This window comes from Mycteria americana, chromosome 8 (genome assembly GCF_035582795.1).
Source record: "Mycteria americana isolate JAX WOST 10 ecotype Jacksonville Zoo and Gardens chromosome 8, USCA_MyAme_1.0, whole genome shotgun sequence".
Classification (NCBI taxonomy): Eukaryota; Metazoa; Chordata; class Aves; order Ciconiiformes; family Ciconiidae; genus Mycteria; species Mycteria americana.
Genome location: NC_134372.1, coordinates 4,877,634 through 4,899,501, shown reverse-complemented (window position 1 = coordinate 4,899,501; position 21,868 = coordinate 4,877,634). Strand labels below are relative to the sequence as shown.

The window sequence follows — 21,868 nt, the reverse complement described above, 5'->3', positions numbered from 1 at the left end:
CTTGGAAACCTTGCTGCTGTTTCTGTCCAACTGCTAGAGAACACAGCCCGGGCGCAGCTTACAAGATAACCCCTGACAGTTCAGTAGCTGGATTTGGATCTGGATTTGTTGATCTGTGAGTTGTAGACACTCAGGGTGGTTGGTTTCCTAGGAACTTGTAGCAACCTTCCTGTGTGAAAGTGAATTACCTTGTCTCACCCCTGGGATGTGTATAGTCCCTCACACAGATTCGTTAAGCACTGCTGTCTCGAGCACAAATTGCAGTGGCTCTTTAGCTTATCCCACGGCTGTGAAGCAGTGCAAACCCACTGCACTATGCCAGCATGAGCTACGTAATAGGGTAGTAGTTGCAGCATGCAGTCCTGGTTGGTTTGTCTTTCAGATGCATCATGTGCGTTTTGCACATTTTCCGTTTTGTCCTCTGACCTTGTGAGTTCCTTGGTTCCCTTCAAGTTTTCTTTCTGTGGAACTGCTACCCTTCAAATACAGCATCATGAAGAACGTCCCCACCGTGGCTGGTGGCACTGCTACAGATGCAGTGGACGTTGGGCCACACGTCGGTAATGTGTTGCAATGAATTTGGGGCCATTGAGAAAAGAGAAGGTGTCCTGCGTCATAGGGCTGATTCCTAGAAGAACTGTTATGTATCTTGTTTGGGATCTGGGAGTAGATGTTTGGAGGTAAGTGCAAGTTTCAAGAAGCACAGAGTGGATTCTGTTAAGCTGATTCTTGTTTATGCAAGGAAAGATACTGTAGATAGGAGAAGGCAGCTTTCCTAAGCTGAGCTTGCTTACTGAGCCACAAATCACGTGGGTATCTGTCAGTTTTGACAGATGGTAGGGCTGCTGGTCTTGAAACTTCTAAGAGAAGGTTGCATGTAACTAATCATTATCTATAATCTGCACATCTGATTTATTAAACAATCTAATTATTAATTTGATTGCACCACACCTGCATACCATTATTCTGTTTGTTTAACTTGGTGGGATAAGAAAGTTTGCACAATCTAATTTTGAAGATCTTAAAAGTCTGGGATTAGTCCAAGAAAATTACAAATAGTGAGATTAGACCTCAAGCCAGGTGTACAGTCATGAACATGTCTCATGCTGTTAGGACTTAGCACGTGGTACCAGAACCTGGATGTAAGCACAAACACACTCTCAGAAAGGTGAAGACCCTCTCAAGGCTGTATCTTCTAACTGCTGTAATATTTTTGTGTGCTGTTGCTGATTCTGGCCTTGGTTTGTTTCTCAATATGCTTTTAGATGCCCCTTACTAGTGTATATGTGTCTTTTTGTAATAAATGTAGCCAAATTACAGGACTGGACGGTCCTTCTTGGAAAAGAGTATGTGATAGGATACTGCTGTTACTCTGTGAGTCTGGGCTCTAGCCAATGTAAACCTTGTGGATTAGTCTGCAATAACTGGTCTTCCAGCTTGATCAGGAACTTTGGTAGGGGTGACTGCAAATATATATTTACCAAAATGTGAAGTAAAACCAAAGCATGGCAATAACTCAACTTCAACTCATAATGGAGCCAGAGGAGTGCCAACTGTAGAACCATGTGAAAGTGTTGGGTTGTTTCCAAGAAACTTTGAGGAAAAATTGAATGGGAACAAAAAACATTTAGTCTTCATTATTAATTCTCCTAAGGTTTTCTTAGAACACCTCATGCAAAAATAGGACGTTTTCCTTAGTTTTCATTTGCTGAAAATGAAAAAAATCCCCATAAGTTTCCCAGTGGGAATATGAATAGATAGATACTGCTTGAAGATATTTCTGTTTTGAGGACACAGCCATTTAGATCATACATTTAGTATGAAAAAGATTCGGTTAGAGCTTGTAAGAATTCATTATAGATCCATCCATTATATTTTTCACATCAGGCAAGACTTGTAAGGAATCAAAGTTATGCCAGGTTTCCTTTTCAGTATTGATAAATCTGAAGAGGATGGAGCATGTTGCCACAAGTACTTACCTGGGTGTTGATTGAAAAGATACCTTTAATGAATGCACTTAGAACTGGCCTTTTTTAACAAAAAACCTGACAACTTGTCCAAGGACAATTTCATGACATGCCTAAACTTACTTAACTGAGGGCACCCAGCGGGTGCAGTCCCGTTCTTCGCCCTCTCTGAGCTGTATGAAGAGTGGGATGGAAAATGAAGGATTATTTTTTGGTTGGACAGTTTTCTGTCCCGCACAGTCCCGTGATTCCTGCGTTGGAAACTTTAGCACAGCCAGGTTGTTCCAAAGCCCCAGGCGTTTTCTAGTCGCTGGATCACCTCCTGGGGACAGCAGGTGGCAAAGCTGTCAGCGCTGGTCAGGATCTTCTAACTACCACTTCCCCAGAGAATATTTGGACATCTGTTGATATTATAGTCAGTCTGCTTGCCAATAAGCTCAGTTACTTTGTTTATGGCAGGAGTTCTGTCTGTATTTTGACTCAGTACATTTAAAATGTCTTCATAAGGTACTTGTATTCAAGGGAATGACCTTTACTAGGACATGTTATTTTGATAAAATATCTCTAGTATCAAACAAGTATCAGACTAAGCTTCCGTATGCCTCTGCCAACTACTTCCTGATGCATCTCTCATCCTTCAGACAGAGGCTTTCCTCATTCATTTTTTCATAGTTCCTCTTCCTTATATCAAATAAATATAAAGTAAGAGTAAGATAAATTTCTCTGTTCATTTCTGTAGCTGGTATTGCCTTGCTCTCTGCAGTCTTGGGGCTGGCAGCGGAGCATTCCTGCAATACACACCTCTTGCCTCTGCATCACCCACACTGCTCCACTTCCCTGGTGGTTTCCCCTCATGAAAGGGGATTTCTCAGTTTACTGCCTGGGAAACTCTGCTTCCCCATAACCAGGTTGTTCCAATGCCCAAGCATTTTCTACCTGCTGGACTCCTCCAGAAGGCAATTAGCAGGAAACAAAATTTTCAGCAGTCATCAGGATCTTCTGGTCTTCTAGTCTGTCCCAAGGTTTGACACAAAGCTAAGCTGGTGCAGGGTGGCAAGAACAGCTCCAACAGCAACACTGAGCAGCGGCTCCCACCTAACCCAAGAAGTCTGCTAGATTCTTGCCACTTTTTTTTTTTTCCTCATCTTCATGCCCCATATAAGTGGGGGCATTATATTGAAATACGCAGAATATGTGCTATATACACATAGCTTCTCTTAATTGCACATAGATCGGTGAGAGGATTATTGGAATGGTGAAAGCTGGATAAAATTATCCTTCGCCTACCCATCTTGTCTACCATGGGCCATCAATATCACAGGGTCTGCAAGGAGCAGGGAGACCATACTTTAAAACACCTAAATTTCCCTTCCCTGTTCCCCAAAACTGTTCCACAACTTCTGCTGCCTCAGTCAGCCACCAATGAAGGGGATCAGTGGGTCCTAAATGCCCGTTTTCTTAAATCATTGTGAGATGTGCTAAAGCAACTAGGCCTTAGGGGTACCTGCCTCTAAATGAGTGATAATTATTAAATGCATTTTTGCACTTTTCCTTCCTTGCGAACACCATAGCCTTTATTTCTTATGGCGCTATGTCGCTGAAAATACCTTGTGGTCAATGGGGATCTTTAAGTTTTCATGCTTTCCTTTCTACTGCATTTTACTTAATGAGATGATGTCAGGTGTATGGGAGTGCGGCAAAATGAGAGTGAGAAACTTTTTCTGCCACTGTGGAACAATCTTATATCTCAATGGCTGATTTATATCCTGCCTGAAGTCGGTGTCAGACAGAACATCTCTCTTCTCTCCCACAGGCTGCTTGCAAAGTCAGAAGTAGGCTGATCATTATCTGCATCTCTTCAGTCATGATTTCCCTCTTATTTTGCTCTTTTACAATTCCAATTTTGTGGGGAGCCAGGGGAAACTCCCCTCACTCCTGGGCTTTTTGTTGACCTATTACCCCTGGAAAATATTTATTTAGTCTGAAAGTTATCAATTAAAAACTAGCAATATGAACACAATAAACAAATCAAGGGCATCTGTTTTCTTGCGAAGCCTCTTGATGATGCTGTTTCTGACATGAGTAAAAAGAAATCTCATTGATATTTTACATGGGAAAATATCTTTAATGTAGTTTCTTACTTACTGTCGCTTTTTCTAGATTATAACCTGATATAAGCTTAGGATTGTTTCATGTATTACTACACTACTAGATTTAAGATAGCAGAAACAATTCAGACACATTGCTCATTTGTAAGCATCTTTGATTTTTAAAGCCCGTATGTGAATCAGGAAAAAAGGCCATTATGGCAATCTAGGTGTTGTGTTAGTGAAGCATTTTGCCTTCTCTTTCCAGCCCTTTCACTTCTTCAGTTGCCTGAGCCATGCTGCTGATGAGCTCTAATCCATTCTGTGTCTCAGCAGGAAGAAGACAGCATTTATCTTGTATCTCCTAACAGTAGTGTGAACATTCAAGATTATTTACAGCAGTTCATATAAGACGACAAAAGTTTACTGCTTGAACTGGTGGTTGGTATGCACCTTACACTACAGAGTGTGTGTCCATGAAGATGCTGTAATTTATAGATCACCATGGTTGCTTCCGTGAGAGATGCACATGGGAATTTTTAGTTCTAACTTTTGGAGATTTTTTAGTTGATTGAATCAAAAGTGGGAGACCAGTGGAGAAGATGGAAAGGGAGCTATAATCAGCTGTGGGCAGGTATGGGCTTATCTGGGTGGAAAACAGACTGGAAACTATAGTTACTTTGGCTTTAGTCTTCCCAGTAGCACCACCTGATATTATGTGTGCTGTTACTTGTGTCTTGTGGCATCTTGTTAAACATCGTCTTGTGGCGATGTTAAACCCTGATGTGTGTTGAGCTCTGCAAGCAAACGCTATCAGTTTGCTTCAGACAGTTGTAAAATGCGGAGTGTTGGGGAGAAATGAGTTCTCCATCTCACCAAACTCTTGTTTCCTTACTTTTCTGTAAAACTAGAAGAGTGAGGCTTGTCCACGTGCCTCAGGAGGATGTTGTGAGGATTAGCCAGATAAAATCAGCTTTCTTATACAAATATGTAAAACAGCGTTTAAATACACAGTGTGATTTATTACTGGGAAGCATCTGAATGGCAGCCCAGTGCCTCTCTTCCCATAGCATGGCATATACCAGACTTGTTCTTAAAGGGGTGCAAGAGACTCAGAAAAAAACAAGAACATACCAGATGCACTGGGGCAGTTCTAGTCCCTCCAAAAATACCTTCTAAACCAGCGATCTCCTGTCTGTCATTGTAGACAGCTTCTGATTAGGTCTTTGACACCGCTTAGGGCTTGGGATTGTCCTGCAGCAGGTCATGGAGTTACGTAAAATTAGGGATAGTGGACTGGAGCACAAGAGCTTTGGCTCTGCTGCTGTACTTCTGCCTTGATAAGTGTTGTAGCAGACACTCAAGCACATAAAGCTGTCCTAGTCAGGTTTCTGAAGGCAGCGCTGTAAGTTTTGTGATAGCCATGCTACTAAGTGGATGCCTGAACTAAAACAGAAAATACTGCTGCGGACCTGCAGATCTTGAGAATGGGATTCTGGCTGACTACTGTCAGCAAATACCTTTCAAAGAAGGGGTTGTGTGCTGGATGGTGTAGCAGGATTGGGAGAATTCTTCCTTGCTGAAGAGTAAAGTAGCTTCTCAAGTGCCTTTGGGCCACCCCTAGCATACAGTTTAACATTACTTCATGCTAATGGGGAAAAAAATCATACAGTTGTGGTGATATGTGCTATGGAATTGGTCTCCACATCCCCAACACTTAACCCTCATGCAACAGACATTCCCGAAGAAAGAGGTGCTACCTACAGAGATAATGGTGTTTCTTTCCACTTTGTAGCAAGCAGACACTCCTGCCTTGCATCCTCAGATATCGAGAGTTTCTGTCTCAGAAATCATAAAGCAAACAGTGTTCAGAGCCTCCTTTTCCTGATGTGAGTCGCAGAAGCAAGGCACGTGTGGAACTCTACATACTTGAAGACAAGCACGCACCTTGCCGTGGACACCTGGGCAGGTTTGAATGGTTGGAAGAAGGGCTCTTCCCTAAAATCACAGTTGATTATCAATTCCCCATTGTAAATCTATTCCTCAATGGAATCTAGTCGTGCAGACAAGTCATTTCGTATACCAAATGTCTGACCTTCTTCACCTCCTCTGTCCCCCCTGCTCTATGCCACATCCTCCCCATCAGAGTGTAGTATGACACGTCCTGCTAGAGAGCTGCGAGAGAAAGATAATTGAGATAACAGAAAAAGGTACTTGTTACAGTAATGAACTCAATGGATTAGTTTTCTTTTGTTTTCAAAACGAGAGAGAGAGAGAGAGAGAGAAGAGGCCCACAAGCATCTGAAGGGTCCCACATCTACTCAGGGGCTGGCTGAAGGGATGTTCGGTCCTGCGGCGAGACATCCAGCCCTTCCCACAGGGCTGCCCAGCGGCTGGGAAAGCCTCGCAGGGCATTAGAGTCCCACGGAGAAGATGTGCATGTGCCTGTGGGGAGGCAGAGAGCTAAACTGCTCGAGGGTGGAGGACTGTCACCTTTCCTGGACTCTAGATCGCAGGGGTTTGGGGGAGGTCACCGGTGCAAGCAAACACTTGGCTCCAGCTCACAGATGCGAGGGGTATGTGTACAATGACAGACAGCAGCCGAGGCACTTATTTCAAGTTGCACAGCTCTGCACTGAATGCTTTAAGCACACAGCGATCATTTCTCTCGCACGGATTGCAAACGAAGGCCTCAGATGAGCAGGTATTTTGCAGAGGTATCTTCTGCAGTTTAGTAAGTTTGGTTGGTTTTTCAAATTCTGTGGGAGAGTTTCCTATTCCTGTCTTGCAGAACTGATTTGACTGGAAGCTGACTGACTGTGTTTGATTTTTGCCAGCTTCTGTTGGGCAGAACTGAATTTATGATGTGTCTTTTGCTTGTGCCGCAATTTCACAATTACTGTATCTATTTCATAAAGCTACTGAAGTCGTTTTGAGAGTAAAAGTATTAGACAAAGAATTCTCTTTTTCCTTGCACTTGCTGAAAACACACAGTTTAGAGCAGCTGTCTGCAGTCCTAGGACCTGGGAAGTCTTTTGCTCATCTATAAAAATGAATCAACATTTTTCAGATTTTATGCTTGCTACAGATTATGACTAGAGACAATGCTGGTGAACTGCACACACAAAGATATGAAAATCAAAGCATCCTGGAAACAGTGAAATAGCTTGGACTTGCACTTGGAAAATACTAACAAGACAGATATATCGGTATTTGCTGAGGCAATATTTGGAAATTTGAGACTTGCCATCATACTAAGCACTAGATGCACTAAGATCTATGGATGTTAATGTCCTTTTTCTTCTGTTCAAGGGCAGGAGCATGTGTAAGCATCCTGCTTATTTGTCAGAAATGTGGATGATTTTTCTTTGCACTAGAATAAAAAAAAATGGTTATTTAGGAGAAAGCTGTCTGAGCTGAATTTGGAGTAGAAAATGTAGGAAGATCTGAAAATGTGAGAAAGATGAAATAGTTGTTTTATTTCTTGGTTTCATCTGCATAGGTGTTACCACAGAAATAGTCTTTTATATTTTAATATTTATTATCTTCTTATCATATTTGAACCAGGTGGCAGAAGCACATCAAGAAATGCATTTGATCTGATATATATTACATAAGTGTAAACTCCTTTTATATAGTTATATCAGGTGTGTTTTCTAGAATCTGGTTCTCTCTTTTCCCCAAACCCATATTAATGGAAACCTTAAGAATAATAATGTAGTTGATGAGCATTTCCATCATGCTTTTGATCCCAGAAACATGTTCATCCCATCAATATCACACTTAATGCTGAAAAAAGAAAGGGAATTATATGCCCGTGTCTGTTCCTTGAAGTCTGAGAAATCCACCATGCTCCAGCCGAGGTGGTGAAGAAATGACGTGGTTGGAGGTCTTTTAAGGTCCTCCATCTGAAAGGCCAGCCCTGTTACAGATGTTAGCCTCGTCTCTTTTGTTCCTCTGAGGCACAAAGGAGGTGAAATCTGACCTTCTCTCATCTGTTTGGGATTTTCCCTTGTGTGAAGAGACCTAAGAAACTACTGGTAAGGCTGGAATAGGTGGCCGAGATAAGCGTCTCCCCTTACATGTTTTTTTTTTTTTCCAGCAAAGCTCCCTCTTTTTGCCTCTTTTGTATCTGTTGAGCTGAGTAGAGAGGTGATAGAGAAGCATATCTGAGCTCACGGCACTACAGAAAGATCTTCAAAGCCAGTGTTAAATATGTCCTGAGAAGGAAACAGTTGTCCACGTGTTCCGAATACACAAGCCCATTAAGAACTTGTAATTAACCCTGGGTATGGTCTTGCTTTTGTATGTTAAAATGTTCATGAGTTCTCTACTACTGAATATTTAGAAGAAAAAAAAAAAGTGGCTATGGGCAGGAAAATCTGCAACCTTGCGAGAAAGAAGCTAAGCGACTTATTCATGGTGTGTAGATATTATCAAAAAATAAAAATGATGCAGGAAGAAAACACAGCATTTCTGTTTGAATCGCAAGTCCGCAGATATTTCTGATGCTACACAGTGGTCAGAGCGTGCATTTTGCTGTAGCATTCATATGAGTGAAATTGTTGGACCAGAGCTTTGGAGAAGTATTTTGATACCTGCTGGTACGAAAACAGGATGTTCAAACCTTTTACCACGTACAAAACATATAAAATGAAGACTCTTGAATACTTTTGGTGCTCATGTAAATTACAGTTTTATTGGTTTAGCAGTTGTTATTTCTATCTTTTATAATTCAGGTGGACAATAAATACAATAAATAACTTTTCTGTTCCCCCTTCTTATCGAAGAGTTTTGCATTTTTTTAAAGCTTTTTTAATGTTTTTTTTTAAGCTCTAGGTTTACTGATTGCTTGATAGGTTCTCAGGATTTTGTTCAAAAATTCCTTCACATTTCCCTTGGTCTTGTACTGGCATTGATCCCCGCGTGCCAGGCTCTGTGATGGAAGAAAGAACAAAGATTGGGTTACCAAAGATTTTATAAAAAATAAAGGATTTCGATGAAACAGTTAAAATATGTATTCTTTGGAGCTAAGCAAGGTTCTCAAAAACAATTCCTAAAGAACTGTTCCTTGAGCAGTTAGTGTAAGAATGGCTTTTCGTGGTGACTAACAAGGTGACAGCTGCACTGTCATATAGTGACAGCTGAAGTAATTTAAACGAGGCTGTTTCAACCTGGAAAACAGGGCAGACAGAGCGGTATGAGGAGCTGGGTAAGACTAGGGCAGTGGTCTGCTCGGTGTTGCAATGCCATTCTAATAATATTCCCCCTTGCAAGTTTGAAGCTGGCCTAAAGGAGTTCGAGACGCTGCAGCAGCAGCATCTTCTGTGTCTCATTGAATTACACAACAGTTTTGCTCAGTATGTAAATAAAGGGTGTTTCACTGCCTCAGAAAAGGCATCTGGGGATGCAGGAGTCTTCCTGAACACCATCACAAGTTTGAAGATGCTGTAGGTCACAGCAGTATTTCATGCCCGAGCATCCTTGAAGAAACTGCAGCTTAGGCAGAATTAATGCTCCAGAAGAGAAGGATGTTTCTGCCTGCCTGTCCCCAGCCATGCCGCTTCTACACATCTACTCTCTGGTTTTACACCATTAGCGTAGATACACATTTTGAGAAAGGAAAATAGAAAAGCAATTTAAATAAAGTTCCTCTCCCAGAGATCTGTGGTTCCTCATGCTAAAGGGGTTTGGAGAAAGGAAAGGGCACAGTGGGCCAGAACCCATCTCCCTGCTTCCTCTGCCAATTTTAATAGCTTTCTATTGCCTCATGCATGTTGCAGGTATCGTATCTGGCTCCTGCATAAAATAAGTATTTAAAACACATTTAAAATTAATCACACGCTTAGCTACAAATGTTTAAATTATAAAAAATCCTTTCTCTTGTGAAAGACAGGCAAAGATCTATAGAAAAGTAAGAAAAGTCTTACTTTACAGAGTTTTCTGTCCAGCTGAGCCTGAAAGGTTAGATTAAGCCTTTCAGTTACTGCTTTTGAAGATATGTTGTTTTTCCGCATGTATTCGGTTCCTTCCACAAAGCATGCCAATTCGTGCCCAGGCTGTTAAATGAAGAAGGCGTTAGAAAAAGCTAGAATGCATTTTGTGTTTATCTAGAGAAAGAAGAAATACGTATTCCTAAACATGGCAGCGTGTCCCAATTAAACATAACATATTTTGCATTCTATTGAAAACTGCTACAAGAACTTTGAGGGCGTTGTGAAACACCGAATCATCATGTATGGCGTAAGAAGCACCTGTCACATCTCTCAGATAACCTCAAACGGTAAAAGTGACCTCTTTGAAGTATAGTTTCAGCTAATGCTGGGTTTTACCATATCTGAGGAGGCTTACAAAAATGAAATGGTTTTTGGATACACCTAGAGCTGAGCATCTGAGGCCAGACATCTCTGGCCCGGGTTCACTCAGTATTTAGGCACCTAACCATAAAACAAGGTCTTGCGGAGATTTTTCAAAGCAAAAACCTGCCTCTCTTGATTTGTCAGTCAAGCCAACAGAGGACTTTTGCCTGACTCCGGGTATGGTTCTGATTGCACTGATAATGGGAGGACTTCTGCTTCCCTCCCCACCACTCAAGCTCAGTTTTGCTGCTACTAGTGTATTAAAATCTTCCTCATAACCGAAAGCAAAAGTTATATAAAGAGCAAAGTGAACAAACCTAAACTCAGTTAATACTGAACTTCTTTAACAACTGCAGTAGCTTAAAAAAAAATAGACTTACCTCAGCAATGGGAAGACATGGACATGACTGAAAATGAAAAGAGTGAGCATTAAAATCCAGCATCGCTAGCATTCAACACAAAAGTACATTTTTGTTTAGTTTCATGATATTCTCAAAAGCGAGGTACTCACACTGGCAGCTGTCTCCCTACATGAGCAACTTACAGAACTTTCCCGCTGAAAGAATAACAAGTGAGCAATCAGTATTTATTATCATCTCCTTTACAAGCATGCATTTTTACAGAATTAAGGTGCTAAAGAGCCACTTACAAGTAGATTATTTGTATGCCGGATAATTTCGTGGACATTGCAACTCTGTGCTTGCACAGAGAGCAGCAAACAAGTGAAGAGTAGGTATGGCAGCATGCTGGCATTCATGTGCAACTCAGTCTGATGGGTGGCAGAAGAATAGGAGGACACTCCTTTTAATTGAGTCTTCACAAAATTCCCATTCTAATATGGAAAAACCCAATTATAAAACTGATACCAGGTGCCCACTATTTTTTCCCACTAGCTTGGACAGCATTTTAGCGAAATCAAACGTGGAATTGAGTCACCTACTGCAGTGACTTTTCTTTAGTACTGCGGAAATTCACAGATGTGCCTCAGGAGTGATTAATTTGAACATTATGATATCACACCCCAACAGGAAACAATGGTTAAAAATCTACGAAAGCATTTTTTTTTCAGATGTGGGTTTTGTCCCCTGTGCTTATGTAAATTATGGTTCCATGAAAGTGAAGAGACAATAATGCTCAGCATTGCCAAAGTTCCTGAGAAGACAAACTGACAGGCTGCAAGCTGCCTTCCCCCTGGATTCAAAGCAGGACCTTTCTCAAAGAAAGTTGGTAATGCTGCAGGGGTCTGTTGAGCAGACAGACAAACGGACGGAGTTGTGGAGCGGTGCCCGCGGAAGTTGTCACGCTGAGTTACAGCTGCCGCGTCCAGAGAGCGATCCCATAGTCCTTGGCTGCGATCCCACCCTTGCCAAGTGCAAGTGCACCAGTGTGCAGATAAGTCGCGCCCTCAGAGTGCAAACACTGACTGCAACGTCGCATCCCACCCGTTCCTTTTTAAGCAGAAAGGAGTGGATACAAAAATAGTCCTAGGTGACCAAAAGGGTATTAACTTGGAAATTGTCTCGGATGGAGTCTCCAAATCAGGCTGAATGTCTGCGAGAGCTTTCTGTGGCCACAGAGGTTTTCTTTTCTCAGCAGAGCAAGTGGTAGCCCTTCAGATTTCTTTTAGATCCCCAGTGTTGACTTTTAAGCTTCCCTCCTGTTATGCCTTAAATCCCATTATGCCTCGAAGATCTTCTCCAAAAGCTTGAGCCTTCCACCGGTCAGTCTGGCTGAAGGATGAGCACAATCTCTCTGGGAACTGTCCTGGAAAGAGAGAACACCGCGTTGCAATGTGCTGGTTTTTCTCTGGCATTTTCCTAGTGCCAAGGGATTCATCTGGCCGAGCGTGGCTCCGCTGCCTGCCCGCACACCACGGGAGCGGAGGAGGATCTGCCTGCTGCTCTGCCCTGCCTCGCTGCCTGCCCGCCGAGCACCGTCTCTGAGCTGGGGCAGATGCTCCCTGCCTTTTCTTTGACGTTCACCCTCAGGTGATGTGGTGTCGGAAGTGTACATCCCATTAGGCAGCTACAGCTTTCACACAGGCCCCAGGGAATACCTAGAAAAAGCCAGATACCCTCCCTTGACAAGTTAAAGCTGGCAGCAGGCTACGTTACGATCAACAGACGCACAAAAGTATATCACGGGGAGGGATGGCATTCATGAGCCAGGCAGTGGCATCTTTCAAGGCACTGGGCTGTTAGAGAAGGGCTAAAATCATTGATTTGTGATCGAGAGCCTGTGATTCCCTTGAAAAGTAGTAAAGAGACTTCCGTGACAGGTAGGTCTCCCTTGAGGAAACAGCGTTTTGCTCAAGCAAAGCAATGGGTGTGCTGCTCTCTGTTTCTTCAGCCAGTAAAGCCCCACGGCAAGAGCTAGAACAATTAGTTCAAAGCATAAATCCCTGAAGGAAATAAATGTTGTGTAACATTTGTGGGGCGCTTGGTTTCTCAGATGGTTGAAAAAAATGATTTTACGTGGTTTTACAGGAACAAATTCCCAAGCATCTTTGATTTAGCCAAGGTTGTGCAAGGAATATGGTAACAAGCCATGGGGAGAGAAGGGCAAGGGGCTCTTTGTGACAGCCAGGAGTTTCTACTGCTTCTTGTTTTTAAGGAAAATATGTTCATTAGAAATCCCATTTTGCCCAGTAGCTGCTACGCTCTGTCTTCGCAAGGATTTTACAAAATCTGACATACTTAGCAGGGTCTCTGGGGCCTCTTCACCTAAGGAATGACGTCTCAACACAGCTGCCATGCTCTGTAAATGAAAGCGATTGGTGGCATAAATTGTATGCAAGATACATAATTAGGACCTTTCCATCCCTGAGATGTAATTATGTTCACTGGACAGTAAGCAGATCAGATAACTTCTTCCCAGGCCTATAGCCCAAAAGGACAAGATCTGTATTTTTGTTGCTAGTTGAAAATCAGAATGGCAGAGCTTCCAGGGCTCCTGCTCTGCTCCCCAAGCCTGAGGTTCCTCCTCACGGTCTCTATCTGCCAGCGGTGCCAGTGCTATCTCTGCATCTTTTTGTTTCTCTTTGATTGCCTAGTGAAATCCCTCTCATGCTGTTGTTGCTCCAGGACAAATAGATCACCAGAGAAGCTGTATTCAATTTACAGTGAATCAGAAATCACCAGAAGTCAAACTGGCAGAGGAAGAACTTTCCATGTATTGGTTAGAGCAGCACAGAAGTGAGTGGCACTGGTTACGGCTTCTTTTGGGGGAGTTTAGGCTCTATTCTGGCATTTAGAGGCTGATCCAAAGACTGTGGAAATTAATATTTGCTGCCATCCCAGCAAAAAGATCGGCTTTTTAATATAATCTTTAAACACTTAGTTTTGATATTTTAAAAGTCTTCATCTTGCTGGCCAGTTGTGGCAACGTATTTTCACAAATATGTTGTCCTTTGTGCGTTAAATACGATCAGCAGTTTGTTTTCTATCCTCATGTCTAGGCATCTGCTCTCCCTCTATTCCTCTCCCTTAATCTCTCCTTCAGCAACACAGGCCAAAACGTAGAGAGGAAATAGAGGTTTTTCAACCATCACTCAAAAAACCTGAAACAAATTCATAATAAATTCAGTAGCCAAATTGCAGTAGGTAGGAGGGTGACTGTGTGAGTCCACTTCCCTCTGGGGTCGCAAACCCACAAGCCTCAGAAGGCTGGTCGTCAAAGTGAGGAGCCACCAATGCTCAGTCTGGTCTTTCTGAAACTTTTTCTTCCCTTTTAAACTTTCTGGATGAAAAAATCAGAAACAAAACGAAGAACTGAAAACCAGGATATTTAATAAAGGTCACCAAGGTCAAAGGTAGTGGGTGCGTCAGCCCATAGAAACATCCCCTACATTGCCATTGGGAAACCTGAGCGGGGAGACTCGCTGTGGTCAGCCTGGGACAGGACCGTGCGTTAACAGATCCTGTCTCCCCGTACTTCATATCACTTCCCCACGTGCTAAAGGATGCAGTGGACGAGCAGAGTAAGGAAGGAGGCAGAGAGCTCCTTCAGCCAAGGGTACTGCCAAGACCAAGGTGCCAACATCAGCTGGGTGTGCCTGGTTCAGGATCAAACTTTGCAGTAACAGGATTGTAAGATTTCAGCCCAGAACAGGTATTTGGAAAAGGTGAACACACAAAACTCTCCCAGTACATTTCTGTGGTCTCCTACAGGCACTTCCCTCCAGCTTTTTTGGAAATCCTCATCTAATGTCCTGTACATTTTTATGTGTAAATACTTTGGGAGATACTCTCTTTTAATGCACCTATTTTGATGAGAGGTTGATTGACTGAAAATGTCGCACAAATGACCCCTTTCCAAATAACTATTTCAGCCTGGTCAGCATGAGCCTCTAGATCTTCTGAGTTCTCATGAGAGAATTTGCATCCCACTGTAGTGTTTCCAAGAAACTCTGTACAGTTTGGGTTTTCTTTAATGTAGAAAAAGGATTCCTTGTAGAAGAAAAATACCAAGATAACATACCAGCTTGTTTTATATTTGCTGTGTACACTGATCTAGATGTAAGAGCTTGCCAAGACCACAAATAAGAAGATGCTAGTGATAGTTACATTTTCCAGAGATAAGGGGGCTTGGAGTATTTTTTTTTCCTTTCTTTTAGATAAAGATGACATAAGCTAGTGTAGAAATAAAGGAAAACAGGGTCATTTTAATTCTTCCACAAAAGGGTAAACCATAGCATAGTAATAGCAAGATTGCCTATGACAGAAAGGTGTAAAATCCAGATGAACTCAGGGAACATTTCATGTGCCAGCTTGAAGAGGGCAGTGGCACCTCCTGCTAGCCACACGCTCTGCTCTGTCCTAGCAGATGGACCATGGGACGTCCTCAGGGTTCACGTTAGCTTCTGTAGGTAATGGACCCCCCCATTACTTTCAGAAGAGTTTTAATTAATTTGAAACCATTTAAACTAACTAACTAAAACTAGTGGTGCTCAGGAGCTGTGAGATGGGGGAGGACACCTTCAGAGCTGCGAGTCATCCTTGTTTCATGCAATAGTGTAGTCACCGGAGCTTTCCTGGGTTTTCTAGCAGGGGAGCCAAGCTTTCCATGCTGCAACGATATTTAGCAAGAGCTGAGGCATCTGAAAGCAAAAAGCCCTGACAGCAACATGCCAGCCATGCTGGGCATTGCACATATTGCAAGTGCATTTCACAACCAACAGCCTCCAGAAGTAAGCAGAGGAAAACAGGAATTGTCAATAAAGGTCACCACTTGTCTTGTACTTTAAGGTTTTCTTGATGCCATTGCTCTCAATCCAGCATCCCCTTTTGTGGGCCTGACCGCTTTCACATCAGGGAAGAGAAACATTGCAGAGCTCTCAGATCATAAGTCCACTCACCCTTCCTTGCTTATCCCACTGTGAGATGTCCCTGGGTGCTGGATTCTCCTCTCAGCACAGCATGCAGAGGAAGGTTGAACATGCAGGACAGACAGACAGCACAAGGCATTCACTCTGTGGCTGCATTAGAGCTCTTCATCAGCCAGACCCACATTGCAGCTTGCTTCTCATGCAGGAGGCATTGAAAAACCACCTGCAGGCTGCTTGATCGCAATTTAATAACGAAATAAGCACGGATATTGGTTCACACCTAGTTGCATGAGTAAGAATAGGCTGGCCCTTCTCCATAAGAGTTGGCAGGACTTTCTATACTATGTGTAAAGTAGGCTACGTTAGTGCTAAAGCCATGGGGGGGGAATAGACCATGAGCTGGTCCAACCCATGAAGATGAGCTATGTAAATCCTGGTGCTTTTACAGCAGGGGAGGCTGTGTAGGTGCCAGTCTTGAAGCACCAGGTGTTGGCAGCAGGGCAGTCTCAGCCTGTGCTTCCCCAGTTGCAAGGTTCTTGTTTCTCCAAATGTTTCTCCTTGTGACCCAAGGTTATCCATTGCTTTCTCCATCACTCACGAGGACCTTCATATTCTTTTCAGAGATTTGGTGTTCTACAGTCCAGTAGCCTTACTATTTCACCTATAGTAAGAAAGGATTTCTCGATGTATCCAGCATTTTATATCTTAACAGTGAAGCCTCATATGGGATGTCTGAGACCCCCTTGAAAAGATACTCTCCTTCTGCTGCATGTATGGCTCTTAGCAGGTTGGTTGTTCCACTAGTGTCTGATTCTGGAGCTGTCACAGGATCTACGGTTTAGGAAAACTGCTTTGAAAACCAGTGTAACTACTTAAATTTCCCTTCACTGCATGGCTTAATTCCCTTTGGAGCCTATCTCTGGAAGGATACTTTACATACTACTTATCTAAGTTGGCACTGATCAGTCTATGCATCACTATAGGAGCCTATATAGGCAGAAGATGGCTTTAGGGAAAGGAAGCTGTTCTTTTGCAGTTCATATTCAATTTAGCAACTTGAACTTCTCACTTTTCTCCTTGGATCTCACCATTTCTTCTGAATCTACACTTTACCTTTTTCTTCACAGGTACAAGACAGGCATTGGCCTTCTTGGCTTACAGGAATACAATGTGTAGGAGAGAAATGTCCACTATAACAACCTCTATAACAAAACAAGGAACTTCAGATAAACCAAGGAGATATATCTTAATGCCTGCAAAGACGTCACCCCTACTCCTCTGTCTCAGAGTACAACAGAAAAAGAGAAACTGAGATGGGAGCTGTGATCTCGCCTTCCCCCGAGGTGTGGAAACACTGGGCAGGGAGTCCCGAGGCACGCGAAAATCTCAGCCTGGCCCGGAGCCATCACAGGCACTAAAACCGCTGGGAGTGGTCATGTGGGATGTCAGCTGCACCCTGCCCGGGAGAAGGACGCAAGGATGTTATAGGTGCCCAGCAGCAGCGGGGATGCAGAAACACGGAGGTGAGGTGGCCCCCTGCTTGCCCACTGGCTGGAGGGCAGCCCCAGCCTGTTCCCACCTCGCACCCCATGGGCACCCTGAGGCTTCTCCCAGCACCAAAGACCTTCCTCCAGGTCAGGGCTGTTGTCCAGAAAAATAGCTTTTCACTGGGAAATTGGTTCCTGTTTGTTTGCTTGGCTTTTTTTTTTTTTTCCCAACGGGAAAATAAGCTGCTGTTAGCTTTTTTCCTTCCATGGCACTACCATGTAGTACATGGTACTACACTAAAGTGTAGTTTAAAACTACACTTGAACATAAACTACACTTATGAACATAATGTTCAAGTGTAGTTTTAAAAACTACAGTTTTTAAAAAAAACTGTTTTTCCCAGTTTTTAGCGTATAAACTGGGAAAAACAGCTACACAGCCAGGATCTCATTAAGTAATATGGGGTGTTGTAAGAGCTGGAACACCACCAGCGGCATGAAAGCCGGGCAATTACAGACTCATTTGAGGCATGACAGGTCTGAGTATGCTTTCATATTCCAGGCAAGAAAAGCATAGACATAGGTATCCCTGGTCCTTCTGGTCTCCATTCTCATTTTTTACCAATTTCAGGATTTACTGCATTTATCTTAGAGATGTGGGGCTCTGTGAGCATCTGTGAACAAGCTATCAAGCAGATGGCTTCTCCCACTCCAGCGTGCGTGGTGCTGGGGAACGTGCCACCGACGGCAGGTCACTACAGCCACAGCACTGACAGAGGAGCAGGTCCGTATCCTGAATTACATGGACACGGGGGATTTTTCTTTTGTGTAATTCAGGGACAAAACCACCAATGTGTGCAACCACTGCCCCATACAAGGGATCTGAATCAGCTGTTTGCCTGCCAGGCAAGGCACTGTTTTAAACATCCATCAGCAGGTCCCTGAAGAGGATTCCTTAGAGATCCTAATTTCTATCAATGAATAATGAAGAGGATTCTGTAGAGATCCTAATTTCTATCAATGAATAATGAAGAGGATTCCGTAGAGATCCTAATTTCTATCAATGGATAATGAAGAGGATTCCTTAGAGATCCTAATTTCTATCAATGGATAATGAAGAGGATTCCTTAGAGATCCTAATTTCTATCAATGGATAATGATATTATCTCTAAAAATTAATGCATTTGAGATATCATAAAGAAAATCATTCACAAGACACAGACCTGTCAAGTCTCTGTGTGCATAAATTGTAATTGCCATCCCTCATCTTCGAGACATGGGGCTGACCCCCTGCAGCATCAGCCAACCCCACCACCGGAGCTCTTTCCTCGGTGACACAGCCACGCACTGACTACTTCAAAAGCAAGACTAAATTATTTATCGGGCTCTGTGTGCAGGGCTCCGCTGTGATCAATCACAGCGATGGATACAACCGTACCACAAAGTGCTGTGCCTCAGAAGCTGCTTGTCCCAACCCTGCTGTGCCTGGCTGAGCATCAGCCCGGCCTCCTGCGTGGTGGCCAGGGCTGCCGTCACCCTCAAAACCCTCGTGCTCCAGCCCGGCGTTGCTTTGCCTCACTCGTGGTTTGTCGATGAATGTTAACGACCCGATGCACTGATTAACCAGTGCAGCCAGGGCTTGCCTCCCACGTTGCCGGGCTAGGGAAGACATTGGCAGGGCAGGGTCACCCCAAAAATCACCCGCATGCTGCCCGGCGTGGGGCTGCCCTCTTGGGAAGGGAGCGTGTGCTGGTCTGGCTGCAAACCTGGACTCGGGGTTGAATGGAGCAAGACAGAAAGAGATTGCCTGGCATCTCCAGCGAGCGGCACACGGCCGTGCCCTGCCACGGCCGAGGATGCCATCATGTGGCCAAAGCTTTTTATCCACTTCCCACTTGCTTTTCATGTTTTTCTATTAAAAGCTTTCTGCCCCGCTCCCTTTCGACACCGGGTAGTCCACAGCTCTCCCTGACAGCTCCTTCTGGCAGGTGTGTGTTACACGAGAGTTTTGTCCGAGGAAATCCTGGGCATCGGTCTCAAAACCGGTTTAATCGGATGAAGAATAGCAGGAAAAATCACCGTGCAACTCCAACGTGGGTCTCAGGGCTTTATGCCCGGGGGCACTGAACAGACCAAACCCGTAGGATCATTCTGGCAGGATCATTCAGATACACAGCTTGTTGCAAATCTCATCAGTTTAATTAATTCATGGTCCATTTTACATAATGCAGGCAGATAAGCAACACCATTTATTTGCACTGAAAAACCAGTTTCCCCGAGTGTTATCCCTGGACACATGATATTATGCATCTAAAGAACATGTTTTATGTATATGCATTAAAATAGGTAACATGGAAAGGATGAATCCTTAAATTCAGCCAGCAACAAATACTTGTGTGAAGGCTCATCAGTTTTATCATATTGTTTATCAAAACCAGTTCCCTGTGTTCTTGCCAAGCTCAAAGGCACTGTGAGCCTCCTCAACTGCAAGTCCTGAGATGAAGGAACACCAGCTGTTTCTCCCACTTTTTAAGGCCAGTTTTAGGGGAAGCCATACTTCTGGTTTTAATTTGGGCCCCAGTGAAAAGGAGCCCAAGGTTGGGGACCCCGTTTCTGAGTACTGCTCCAGACCTGAGTTTTTAGGCACTTTCTGCTGAGGTTTTCAAGTCTTGTCGCCAACTCCTCCATTCATCCAAGGAAGAGGATATGGGAGTTTCTCTTTCCTTCTCCTCCTTTTGTGGAGGAAAGGTGGATGGCTGCTTCAGGTTGTCCTCAGAAACCTTTATTGAGGGCATCTGCTAAAACTGCCATTGCTGGGCTTTTTCCACAGAGCTCTTCTTCTCCAGAGGCAGATGGGGGGGGAACCATACATTTCCCAGAGGACAGTGTTGTCCCAGCCTGTTCCCCCATGCTGCGTGTCCCTCTGCCTGCGAGGCTGTTACCCCTCTGCCTCTTCTGCCAGTGCCACCAGAGTCTTCTTGTCCCAGCAGAGCTGGTTCTTCTTGGGTTTTGGCATCAGGAGCTCCATGCTTAGAAAATAAAGCATGGAGATATTTAACAGCATAAACAGAAATAATAATGATGTAAAAGATCTTGGAATAATTGAAAGGCTGAGGTAGACCAGAGAGAGACCTGGGTCTGCCCCATTTGTCTCAGTGGGATTGCAGCAAAGAGCTGGAGGTCTGAAGCTGGCCTGCGTATTTTAGAGAATAGTTTGGGATAAACTCTGCATCCCTTAGACTTCCTTTGGTAATGGTCTCTCAAGGCTGCAAAGTGATGTCTGCAGGATTTGGCAGTTGGCAAGCTGGACTGTCATGTCAGGGAGATCAGAAGGTCTAACGAGATACCTCTAGCAAGTCCCTGGAGGGCTACACAAGGCGAGTTAGGTAAATTAATAGGCAGCCATCTGTATGAAATGTGGACTTGATTTATTGTTTCTGAAGAAAAATAGCAGCTTAGTCTCTGAACTTAACATCCTCCTGTTTCCCAGTTTAATTTATACCTTGGATAACAAACTGAAGTTGCTGAAGCCCTTTGCATTTTTTCATGATAATGTGTTAAATTGTGGCAAACTGGAGAGTTCTGTGATGTAAAACACCAGTATCCGTTCATATGGATGGAGTCATCCATTTCTTTGATCCTGAAAGCAAGCTAGGATTTGGTGGGAATCCAGACCTTCCTACACAAAAAGCACCTGCACACCCACCACACCGCCTCCTTTCCTTGTTCACAAAAAAAGTCAAGCATTACGCGCAGTGTTGTACAAAAGACGCTCCCTCGGCCGATGTCAGGTGGGCTGGGTTTGGGTATCTCTCACTCGTGTGGGTAAGGGAAGTAAGTTGTTCTCTCGGCTCAATGGGAAGAATGTCATCGGTGAAAAGGCCCAACACCACCATGGGAATTATGAAGGTGCTCTTAGTCAACAAAGTGAAAGATTTGATAAGAAAATGGTGTTTGGATTTGATTGAGCTGATGCAGTTTTCAGAGTCCTCCAGGGACTAAGTCTGTGGCAGAAGAGAAAGCAGGTAGGTGCAGGACAGGAGTCTTCGGTCAGAGCAGCTGAGCCCTCACCAACACCACACTGCTGATTTGGCTCAGGAAAGTAGGACTTTCAGGTCTTCTTGGCAACGCTTTTGAAATAAGAAAGAAGGAGGTTTGTAATGTACTGCAGAAAACAGCAAAGACTGGCAAGAATAATCTTGAGTATTTAACTGCTAAAAAAGTTTCTCTAATCAGATATTTTTAATGCTGCTCCTTTATGCAACCCTAGGTTTATGAGGGAAAGAGTAAAACTGTGAGTTGATAGTCAAGACACTTTGAAAGGGCTTAACTGCAGGTCTGTGTGGATGGATCAAAGGAGGAAAGGATATTGTGCAGGGACTTTAGTGAGGATGATATTTCAAAACTTATAAAATGTTAGAGAATATTCTCCTTTCAGATTTTTTTTTCTGATACACTTATCAAAACAATCACAACAATCAGAACGGATTGTAATGAAATTCCAGGAGATCTGGAATGAAGCCAAAATCCATCGGCACGTCTATTGTCTGCTCCAAATCCCACAGACCCAAATTTGAAAAGTGTTTGACTATTCAGCTGTTGGTACCCATGTAAGTTATCTGGCTTTCAGAGGATCTATACA

The 21,868-nt window shown here is 43.5% G+C and overlaps 1 protein-coding gene across 1 annotated transcript; it reads right to left on the bottom strand.

Annotated features, from left to right (window-relative positions):
• Positions 1-7,791: 7,791 nt before the first annotated feature.
• On the bottom strand, positions 7,792-11,170 carry LOC142414103 (uncharacterized). The gene is made up of 7 exons (XM_075511002.1): positions 11,063-11,170; positions 10,925-10,969; positions 10,794-10,820; positions 9,985-10,113; positions 8,907-8,990; positions 8,234-8,274; positions 7,792-8,011 (listed from the first exon to the last, which is right to left on the bottom strand). The coding sequence occupies exons 1-7, from the start codon at positions 11,168-11,170 to the stop codon at positions 7,792-7,794; spliced, it is 654 nt and encodes a 217-aa protein (XP_075367117.1).
• Positions 11,171-21,868: the final 10,698 nt, after the last annotated feature.